The 12,349-nt window shown below is 40.3% G+C and overlaps 1 protein-coding gene across 1 annotated transcript in view; it reads right to left on the bottom strand.

The window, feature by feature from the left end:
- cacna2d1a (calcium channel, voltage-dependent, alpha 2/delta subunit 1a) overlaps nt 1-12,349 on the bottom strand; it is a gene marked incomplete at its 3' end in the record, with an annotated part of 144,815 nt that overhangs the window by 104,799 nt on the left and 27,667 nt on the right. The window contains exon 3 of the mRNA XM_080421118.1: nt 9,598-9,714. Within this exon, the coding sequence (XP_080277244.1) occupies nt 9,598-9,714 (117 nt within the window). The remainder of the gene's footprint in view (nt 1-9,597; nt 9,715-12,349) is intronic.

The following is a 12,349-nucleotide window of genomic DNA, read 5'->3' as shown; positions in this document are numbered from 1 at the left end:
CTACATGACAAGAAAGAGACACTGGTGTCTACATGACAAGAAAGAGACACTGGTGTCTACATATTGACAAGAAAGAGACACTGGTGTCTACATGTTGACAAGAAAGAGACAGAGGAGAAAGTGGTACAGTCAGCTGGGGCATTAAGGCCACTATGGCCTCAGGGCACGCCATTTTTTTGAGGGGCACAAGGCCAAACTGAGGGGCAACGATGGCCATAGCCTTCTTGACCTCCCTGCAATTCCTGCCTTGGTCTTAACTCTTCAACCACTTGAAGCCCAGCATCCATATTCTATCTATCTCGCTTGCTTTTAGCTCTGCGTTGTTTAGAGCAATGGTTCCCAAACTGGGGGTCGGGACCCCCAGAGGGGTCTACAAGGGATTTTGGGGGGTCCCCAGATGATTAGCTTAATGTGTAACATTGTAAACAGTAAACAAACCAACATACAGTATAAGTGATTAACAGCAGGGTATCTGCACATTTCTAAAGTGAGAATGTATCCTACTACGTCAAAAGTAACTAACAAACTATACTATAAAATTTTGTCAAACATTGGCCATATTGTGAAATATTAAAGGGATATTTCACTTTCCAAAAAACTTTGGGTAATTTTATCGTCTACTCAGGCTTTTGTTAGCCCCCCAGACCGTTTTTAAGTTGCTTGATTCAGTATTTAGATATTTCATATTCCTTTTATCAGACACGCCCCCTTCCTATACAAACCCATTATAACTTCAAACTCCATTTTTAACATGTTAGATTAATCAAAAACACCCGTCCTTGGTTCTGGTGACTCACCTTGCCCTCCTAATACGCGAGGGGGCCGTGTTTTTTTTATTACTTTTTTCATTTATTTTATATATATTTTTAATAGTATTACATTTTTTACATTAACCAAAGAAATTATTTAAAATAAATGAAAAAAGTTATCGAAAAAACACGGCCCCCTCGCGTATTAGGAGTGCAGGATGAGTCACCAGAACCAAGGACGGGTGTTTTTGATGAATCTAACATGTTAAAAATTTAGTTTCAAGTTATAATGGGTTTGTATAGGAAGGGGGCGTGTCTGATAAAATGAATATAAAATATCTAAATACTGAATCAAGCAACTTAATAACGGTCTGGGGGCTCACAAAAGCCTGAGTAGACGATAAAAAGACCAAAAGTTTTTTTGAAAGTGAAATATCCCTTTACTGTAAGTAAAAAAATAGACAATATGTGTGAAAATAGCCGATCTACAACTCACAACGCCTTGCGTAGCTATATTCACAATATTTATCTGTGGAACCGAGTTCTGTAATGCCGAGTAATGCCTACAATTCCAAGTGCTTGTCCCCAGTTCAAATATAATTATTTTGGGGGGTCTTGGCCAGAAAACTTTGGTTTAGAGATGATTCCTATTTGGGGGATATAATATCGCTATAATTGCCCAGCCCTACTGTACACAGTCCATATGGCAGTGGGGCTCGACCACGACCCCCCAAAATAATCATATTTGAACTGGGGACCCCCCACCCAGACAAGCACTTGGAATTGTAGGAGTTGAGGCATTACATTTAGTTTGACTCGGTTCCACAGAACGAGGCGTTGTGAGCATGTAGCTAAATTAAAAAGGTTTGCCTCTTTCTTTTCTTTTTGAATGAATGAATGAATGGTTTATTTTCAGTCTTTGTTTACAACAAATCAAAACACTCTTTCTCAGGTAATATTTGACAGTTTGGTCAATGCTTGACCATTTTTATAGTATAGTTTGTTGATTACTTTTGATGCAATGAAAAAAAAACTTTTCAGGTGTAAAAATTGTCTTAAAAGGTCTTAAAAGTCCTTAAAATGTCATTTCATAAATGTGCAGATACCCTGTATACACTTATACTGTATTTTGGTTTGTTTACTGTTGAGTGAGAAAACAATGTTGCACATTAAGCTAATCATCTGGGGACCCCCAGGGGGGTCCTGATCCACAGGTTGAGAACCACTATTGTAAACAAAGACTGTATGATGCACTGTATGGAAGAGCTCTGGTTAACCACATGGCCCATCAAAGAGTAGCGGTTATTACGAGACAGAATCAATATTTAATGAGGAGAGAGTAGGATGAGTCAGAGGTGGTCTGGATATCAAAAGCACCGGGGGAAGGGGGGGGGTGGGGGAAACGTGGGCAGATACACGCAATAAGAAAGCCAACACACGTGTCTGTGTGCTCATGCACAAATAAACACAGAGCGTGTGTGTGTGTGTGTGTGTGTGTGTGTTTGTGTGTGTGTGTGTGTGTGCGGGGGGCCTAAAAACCCCACTGTTGCATTGACCCAACTTCCAACTGTCGTACAGCATGCATCAGAAGGAGTGTTTGTTTCTTATTGATTGATCTTTCTTCCCCCTGTCCCCCCCCCCCTGCTTCTTCTTCTTCCCTTTCTTTTTTATGGAAATAACAAAAACGATGGAGCTTGCACAAAAACGAATTTCACGCACTATTTTACACCTGTAAACCTGTGATGTGAAAGTGGATTCTGTGTTTGTTGTGTGTGCACGAGCGTGCGCTCAGTGCAACCAGGATTCACTGACAGTAGTAATGTGGACATCTCAAAGCTGAGGAAGATGTGGAAGATGTGAGTCAGAGAAAGAGAAACAGACAGGCGCAGAGAGAGAGAGAGAGAGAGAGAGAGAGGACTCATCAAAGTAGAGAGAATAGGGCGGAAGGACGCGACAGATAGTTCAAAGAAAGAGTGTGATTAAGCATTTCCTCCTTTTTGACCGTGATCAAACAATACCGCCATGATGAGGTCGCGCACGCATGCACACACACACACACACACACACACACACACACACACACACACACACACACACACACACACACACACACACACACACACACACACACACACACACACACACACACACACACACACACACACACACACACACACACACACACACACACACACACACAGAGAACGAGAACATACAAAGAAGGAGGTTCAAGCAAATGAAGAAGACAAACAGGGAAAGAAAAGGCAGCACAAATTATGAGTAATAAATCAGGAAGAGATGAGAGCAAAGAGAAAGAATAAAACATGAGAGGTAAAATAGAGCGTACACAAGTAAGACGCGCGAACGCGGTAAGCGAACGCAAAAAAAGAAAAAAAAGAATGAAAAAAAATATTTAAAAAAAAGTAACCAATAAATTTTTTTTTTTTTTTTTGGAAAAAAATCTGCGTTAAAAGGAGCATCTTAGAAAAATACAAATTCACAAAAAAAAAACTTGGAATGTTTTTGAACAATTCAACAAAGTGTTTGAAGTGCCTGTTTCACCCACTTCCGGGGGGCGGAGCCAAAATCCGAGCCCGATGTATTTGTTCGTAGACCCCCACTTAGGGGGGGTAGAAAAAGTTTGGGAGCGATTCGGGCACTTTTCATTTAACATGGGGTTTCAATGGGGAGTTTTTAGGAGCCTTCTCCGGGGCGTGGCTTCCGGGGGAAGGGGCGGGCTTAAACGCAACCTTGACAGGTGTGTTCAGTTTTCAAAGACCTTTCATTTGATGTATGGTACGTCTAAATTGGACATTTACTTATCTCAGAGGAGCTGCACACAGGCAGTGCACACAGAGACACAGACGGAGACACAACCCAAGCAGGGTTACATAGTAAGCTCCACTTGGTCGGAGGCGCGGCTTCGCCGCGCCTCCTCCCGCGTTCGCAATAATGTGGGGGGGGAGAAGTGTGTGATGTGAGCGGGAATAAAATGTCTGAAACTGTAATCCAAAATAGGGGTGCAACAGTTATTCAACTTGATCGATTTAATACATATTCAAAATGATCAATACAATATTGGATAATTGATAAATGATTTATCTCTATTATGGGCATAATTATAGGCAAAAAACATAGTTCGAAATAGTTAGTATAACTCATATACAAGCTCAAAACACGTAGTGTGCTTGTAGATCGGCTATATTAACTATTTTGACACCGTTGTGCGACGAATACAAACGATTCGGCGAAGTATAAAATTAAAAAAAAAATTAACATTGCAAAAAAATTTAACATTGCAAAAAAATTAACATTGCAAATTACACTGTGATGACTCATCATGGTGTAATTTGCAATGTTAATTTTTTTGCAATGTTAAATTTTTTTGCAATGTTAATCTTTTTTTAAATTTTTTCTTATTTCCACACAACTCCTTTATGCTATATTAATGACATAGTTAAATATTGAAAATGGGTGGATTTCCCCTTTAAGTGGTTAATGATATATAAAAAATTACAAAAAAATACGCGCTTCTAGATTTAGCTATTAATCGGAAAAGTAATCTATATTATAGTCGCTAAGAAAATAATCGATAGTTACAGTTGCAGCCCAAGTCCCAAAAAGTTAATCTGTATTTGTTTACATTCACAACTCTAGAATATATGTTTTCAGACTTTACTTTACTTTGTTGCAAGCTCACATGAGCAAATGTTTGCCTTTTATGAAATGTGCAGAATAGAGACATTAGGGTTCATGTAGCCTGGATTATATTGTGTGTACAGTATGTACATAGAGCATGTTAAACTGTTAAACTAGGCGTCATACATGACAGCAGGGTCTAAATGTCTCAATGTCCTCTACAGAAGTGCTATTGTATTAACACTTTTTATTCATAAAAATAAGTCTAAGGGTGTAACTTTAAGGGTTTCTGTACAGTACAGCAGTCTGACGTCACTTCCGTTACCCCCCTTGGTCAGGGAGGTATTTTTTCCATTGCAAATATCATAGGGTTGTCCTCATATGGATACAGTATGAAGCAAGCAAACTGACGGTGAAAGGGTACTAATAATAAATTGCCGCCTATGAAATTGTGTTTTTTTTTTTTTTTTTTTTTTTAAACACTGCTGTGAGCTGGTATATCTGCAATTTTTTGAAAACCACTGTTCTCCTAGTTTTCTGAAAAACCTATGTTGCTATATATATATATATAGCTAAAATGGCACAGATGCTTTCCCGGTTTTAATCGGTTAAACTTAATGATTAGCTGGTCAAAACACGCATTTCAGGCATTTTTTATCTGACAGACAGAGACAGGTTGAGACAGAACGATAGGAGACATGACGACAGAAGACAAGAGTGAGAAGGAGAGAGACAGAGAGACAGAGAGACAGAGAGAGAGAGAATAGAGGAGGGTGTTCATCAAGTCACACTGGCATCTGGCATGCCATCACACACACACACACACACACACACACAGGTAATTCATGACCAGACAGCAGGAAGGAAGACAGAGGGGAAGGAAGTTACTGTAGGTGGTCAGTTTGTAATCAACGCCACACAAATCACAATGTGGTGTTCTGTGGTGAAGCTGTACTACACAGGGAAAACCTGAATGGCAGCTGTCTTTATAAATACTTCAGCTACTTCGCAATTTTTTTGCAAGATACCGTTGTACAACAAAGTACAAAATAGGGCTTAAGTTGTTAAATCAGAGTAATCAATTTAGTCGATTATACAAACTTGATTCAAATTTCTTCAATTCACTGATATGTAAAGAAATAAAAGGTAAGGAGATAAGCATGATAAACAGTATGTCTGTTTATGTGTGTGAGAGTCTTGATTGGAGTACATAGACTGCGTCATATTTTATACGACGCTACTGTACCATTCTAGCTCGTCTCATCTCGTGTAACCTTTTGGACAAAGCCAACTAATAAGGAACGTTCCTACTGCAACTATAGGCACCAAGGTGACAGCATGCTTCCAGCCTATTTGTTTCGGTTGGTAGTACGTGTCTGTGTTTGTCTACATACGCACGCACGGGCGCGAGTGTGTGTGTGTGACAGTGAGATCTCATGACCAGCGTGAAACCGGGAGGCTGAATTGGGCTGACAGGATGACCAGATGTCGGGACGGAAAATCCAAGATGGCTCCTGATTAAGTTAATGACAGTAGCCATCATTCTGATAGGATTGTGTCCATTGGCACTTGTATAAAGACACACAAACACGCGCACGTGCACGCACGCGCACACACACACACGCCAGAGGAGACAAGCTGTCTTCTTTGAAGCAACATGCTTCTGCTGATCCCCAGTATAGCAAATCTGTGTCATACAGTATGCTACACTACAGTACATAGAGTAGCCAACATTTAGGAGTGCAACAGTTAATCAAATGAATCCATTTAATCGATTATGGGGAAAAAATCGATAATTTAATAAAACAATCAATTCATTATAATTTTGACATGTAATCATAGGCTAAAAGCTTAAAAACTAAGTATAAAAGTACAAGTATAAGTATAAGTATAAAATAGGGCTTAATAGGGCTTAATAGTGGTTAATTGATTTGTTGATATAAAACTAAATATATTTAAAAGAAACACGCTTCTCGATTATTTGATTTATCCAAAAAGTTATCCATAGTATAATGGATAGTTGCAGCTCCAGTGCCACATCCATACACACATGGATACAGTGTACAGTAGGTATACTATTGATTGTGGTACATCCAAACATGCGTACATGGGGGTACTTGTATTACTATACTTAATGTCCCAGCAAGGAAGTCAAATTTGAGAGAGAGAAATTGGTGTTTTATGATTACAGTACGATTAGGAAAAGACTCGTGTTGGGGTTAGGATTAGGCATTTAGGGGTTAGGGTTAGCTAGAGTTATAGCGATTTGTACTTTGTTGCGTGCCAGTGTCGCGTATCCAAATTAACCGAAATACAGATCTAGATCATGTAGATCGGCTATTTTCGGTTGCTCAACACCGGCACGCAAATGAGTATAACTCAGGCTTTAGGGTTAAAATGTCTAAATGTGCATGTCCTCACAAGTATATTAATACAGGTGCGTGTGTGTGTGTGTGTGTGTGTGTGTGTGTGCGCGTGCGTGCGTGCGTGTGCGTGTGTGTGCACGTGTGTGCGCGTGTGAGAGCAAATCAGAGAGCCAGTTGGACGGTCTAAGAGGTTAGGGGTCCCGCTGTGTGAGAGGAGGAGAGTGGTGGCTAATATCCTAATGGATGTGAGGTCTGAAGGGGTCCCTACTCCCACCCAAAAGGAAAAGTGTGGCGAGGGCATCATGAGCTCACCATGCCTGTTACCATCCTCTCACAAACTGAGCAGTTATCTCTCGTCTCTCTCCCTCTGTCTGTCTTACGTCTAAATAATGTTCGGTCGTACCACGGTGTCGTGCGCCAAAAACAGCCCCGAAAATAGTCACCTTTTGTTCATTCAGGACTAAAAGGTACTGATAATCAGGTACTGATAATATGCACAGTTTGTACTAGTAATAGTCAAAACTATTTATTTCTGTTAACTTTTTTTTATTTTTTAAAACATCTTGGAACCGAAATGGGAAATTAGAACCAAAATCGATAAGCAGAATCGGAATCAAAACGGTCGCTCAAATCCTAACTAGCCATCCATACACATACAAACACATTAAGCGATTCACTTCTCTTACGTGTTCTCTTCATGCCAAAAACAAACTACAAATATCCAGGAAAAAACATTCGATGAGATGGTCGAGGGAGCAAAGTAAAGGAGAGCGCTTGGACGGTAAGTCAGGCCAGCGTTATCGTTGCTGCAATCATTCTGCTTCCAAATAGCATCTGTAGGGCCGCAATCTCTCCTCCCATATACTTCCATTAAGGCCCAATGTTTCACAGTGGGCTAAATGGACCTAGCTTCTATTTGTGGTCCCTTAGCTCTATTGATTGCAATGAGCTTGTTCAATTCCACCTCATTACTCACAAGACCACAGAGAGGTCACCGCCATGCTAACAGACGCCAACTTCATCTTCATCTTCTAGAATGCAGTAAAATATATATTTATATTTGCGCTTTAGTATAAAATCTGTGCACACCCACGCTTCGTGAACTTGGCCCTTTGTGAAAACACAACCCCGCAGATCCAAGGTTGTGTTGTTGTGAACTGTAAACAGGGAAAAGTTTCATCAAGCCTGGGAACACAGTGTGCTCTCTGGTTACTCATGTCTTCAATAGCAAATATTATATTTGTTCTATTTACACAAAGGACTAGTGAAATAGAACAGGCCCAGTACAAGAGCAGAGTACACGACAGCTGTCTCAGGAAATAATCTTTAAAAAATGAGCCACCAGAGAAAGAACACAATTACAGCAAATTATACGTTACAACTAAAATATGTCACTTTGACTTGTAGCAACCTGGACTGAAGGCTTAGAAACAAAACATCCAGCTGGAGCATCATGTCTACTTGTATTGGATCACATTGTGGCCTGAAGCAATGACTCGAGAATCTCAATCTACAGATTATTTCTCTGAGTCGCCATTGTCTCTGGGTAGCTGTCCATCTAACACAGGGCACCCCGTTGTAAAAGACTTTGTGTGTGCTAATGCCCTCCAAAAGAAGATTTGTCAAGATTAGTCAACATACAAAAACGGATCTACAAGCTCACAACAAGCCGCCTTGTGATGCAAGGTGTGCTTGTAGATCAGCTATTATTGAATAGCTGAAAAAGTATTTAAATTGTTCCTCATTTTTCAAAATACCAAAGTCCAAGGTCTCTTTTACAAGCATGAACTGGCCAAGAGGCAGAGAATTACACGGCTTAACATGACTACATGCTTACTGTACATGCAGAGGACAGTATAGTACTTTGAGAACAACCTTTATTTATAACAATCCCAGATTCATATATTGCCCAATCCTAATTATTAGAGTTTTAACGGAAATTGAAGATGAACAGTATACTGCTCTAAACCTAGATGCTGCAGCTGCTGTATGCCTCATGCCATCAATACAATTTTGAAAACAGAGAAACTAAAAGAACCGCTCGCACCCCTTGAGGTCATTCAGGGAGTCGTACCTTGCCTGTCCAGTGTTGGACACACAAGGTTAATGGACATATCTGCCTATTAGATTTGCAAGTGAACATTTTGACCAAAAAAAGATCAGTAGGATTCATCCTCCATGAAGGTAGCCTGGGACCAGACAAAAAAATAAATTGCCCTCTGCGATTTGGGTCTGGCCACGCTCCGGTGTGAATCCATTTCCTGCTCCCGAAGTCTGGGGCTGACCAATCAGGGCCCAGTATTCAAATATGGGAGACTGTAATTGGTAGTTGGTTGTAGGTCTAACCAATTGCGTCCAGAGCCATTCTTTTTATCCCGCCCCTTGGAGAAAAAAACGTCCTCGTAGAAGCGCCAGACTCGTATCCACGCAGTGATATAGTCTGGCCACGCGAGGCTACCATGAAGATGCACAGCAAACATAGTTTTCGAGACATCTTGTTTTTTGGACCAAAGTGTTCGGCGGGCCAGACTAACATTGCCGTCCTTAGAGCTTTGCCGCTAGCGGGACTAAACTGTTAATAATGCTATTAACCCATTGATACCTAGAACGCATCTGTGTCACTTTAGATGTCTTTGGCTATTCAAAAATAGCAGATATACAAGCTCATAGCGCGGCACCGAGTGCCGCGCTACGAGCTTGTAGATCTGCTATTTTTGAAAAATCGTGAAAATTATTTTTTTATATTTTTTTCCGAAAAATTGTTAGGATTTTGAATTTTTTAGACGCGGCCTCAGGTCTTAATGGGTTAAAAGCGTTTGCCGTCTTGTGAAACATGTACTCACCTTGAGGGCTTTGGAACGGGTGTCCAGCAGTTTCTCGATTTTCCCCGCAGCCGACCCCACCAACTCTCTGGCGTTGTTGGTTTTCACGGTGAAGTGATTCCTGTGTTTGTGATAGATCTGAGCCAATCACAGGAGAAGAGCAAGAGTCAACGGTCAACGTAACAGGATATTTCGGGAAGACCTGCCCTAGGTTATACGGTTAGGTGATGGAAAGTACATTTACTCAATTACTGTACTTAACCCATTAAGACCTGAGGCCGCTTCTAAACATTTTCTAAATCCTAACAGTTTTTCGGAAAAAAATGTAAAAAATAAATTTTCACGATTTTTCAAAAATAGCAGATCTACAAGCTCATAGCGCGGCACTCGGTGCCGCGCTATGAGCTTGTATATCTGCTATTTTTGAATAGCCTAAAGAAATCTAAAAGTGACACAGATGCGTTCCAGGTATTAATGGGTTAAGAACAATTTTGAGGGACTTTTTGTACTTTGTTCGTATGTCCATATTTCAACAGCTTACACAGTCTACACTTCCACTACGTTTCAGACACATCTTGTACGTTTGATTCCACTGCAATTATTTGACAGCTTTAGTTTGAACATTTTTGAACAATAATATGTGCAAATAATTATGAGTAGCCTACTTCATCCGCTTGAAATAACTTTGACATTGCCAACCAGTAGATGTCATACCCGACACCAGGGTCTATATTCCCCTATAGAAGAGGGAGACCACATCCAACCACTGTATTGTATTAACATACTCAGATTGGTTAAAATAATATTGTAGCTTTAGCTGGAGGTATTTATTTCTCTTGAGGTAGAAAAACCTTACACTAAATGAATCATCCAATTGTATTCTTGGGTCTTGGCTGACACAAAAACACAATAAAGGAAGGAATACTACCTTGGCCAGTGATTACCATGTCAGGTTACATAACACAGACTATTTCTCTGTTCTGTGGAATATGGTCCACAGGTCCAGCAAAAAAACAAAACAAAAAAAGAAACATAAATGCCAAACAGCCAATTATTTGGCAGCCTGAAGGGCTTTCACTGTACGACAGCGCGTGTGCACGACGTGCGCGCGTGGATTGTCTCTTTCAACCCTCAGGCTTCAAATACATTTTTGTCGTTTGGCTCTAGAGAGTAACTAATAAAAAAGGGGGGGAACGCCCTTAAATTATCCAGGCAAGATTTTTGTGAATAAGGAGCCATTTTGCAGTTTAATCCTGTCCAGCACGACTCCTCCACTACACATTATGCACGTACTGTACTTTACAGTGTGCGCTAGGGTTGGGATCCTTTAGGATTTTAACGATTCCGGTTCCTTAATAATAATAATAATAATTCATTATATTTGTATTGCACTTTTCATTCACAGGGAATCCCAGAGTGCCAGTAACTGTAACTCTGAGAGTGTACAAATGGAACCAAATGGACCCTTATGGGTCCATTTGGTTCCATTTGTACCCTCTCAGAGTTATGGTGGTCCTTGAAATTTAAAAGTCTGAAAACCACTAGCATTGTAATTGTAATAGAAGACGTTAAGTCCACACATGCCAGCTCTGACAGCGTGATAAAACCAGTTCCGGATTCCGGCTCCTCAATATTGGATCCGGTTCCAGATCTCAACCCTAGTTTGTGCCGTCTCTTTTTTCACAAATAATTTGAAACTAAATGCATTCTTTATTTGGTAATTCAGGATGGTATGACAGACTGGATTCAAATTAAGCTATACTCCCATGACTTTTATATCATAAGTGTGTCACAAACTCACATCAGATAAAGACAGCGGGTTGTAATGTAATATAATGATCTCTGAATCTCTGAAAGCATTGTATCAGCCAATGTGTATCAGCCATGCATCTAAATGACTCCTTCCTTCAATGTCAGCTGTAGGTCTGTGTGCATGTGTGTGCATGTGTGTGTGTGTGTGTGTGTGTGTGTGTGTGTGTGTGTGTGCATGCGTGTGCGTGTACGTGTACGTGTACGTGTACGTGTACGTGTACGTGTACGTGTACTCAAATATATCGTCACTGTCGGGTGGAAACCTTATCTGTTTTAACTTACGTTACGAAATGGAAAAAAATAACCTGCATTCCAATAGAATGAATGAAAAATAACCTGCGTTCCAATAGAATGAATGAAGTATTATGGAGCCAAAAGGTTTCCAGCCCGACAGTGACGATAATATGTGTATCTGTACAGTATATTATACTGTACAGAAGCTACAGTACAGTGTAGATTTGACACTGATGGCCTTTGAATGTGTACAGCGGTCAGGCGTAATAAGACACTGTTCTGTAATGTTAATGAAAGGCTACTACTGTATGTATGGAGTGTTTATGTGTTGTGACAGCTGAGAGAGTCAGCGACATTAATGAGACAGTGTGAGGAACATATTGCTGATATCTGCAGCCAATAGGACATCCGGATTTGTGTGTAATGGTGGAAATGGAACTACGAGTCTATTCGTGCACAAGGCAGTGGCTGTATTTGCACGATTGTGTGTGGCTACAAGTGTGTGATTATGTGACCTGTGTCTTGTCTACAGCAGTGGTTCCAGTATCATTTTTTGGGGGTCCCCAGATGATTAACTTATGTGCGTATACAGGGTATCTGCACATTTTCTAAAGTTACAATTTAAGGACTTTTAAGACCTTTTCAATACCAAATTGACCAAATTGTAAAATAGTAAGTAACAAAGAGGAAAACATTGTGAAAATAGCCGATCTACAAGCTCACAGCA

This window comes from Gymnoscopelus braueri, assembly GCF_963280865.1.
Source record: "Gymnoscopelus braueri genome assembly, chromosome: 23".
In the NCBI taxonomy this organism is placed as follows: Eukaryota; Metazoa; Chordata; class Actinopteri; order Myctophiformes; family Myctophidae; genus Gymnoscopelus; species Gymnoscopelus braueri.
The sequence above is the reverse complement of the archived record's forward strand: the minus strand, read 5'-3'. Positions and strand labels throughout refer to the sequence as shown.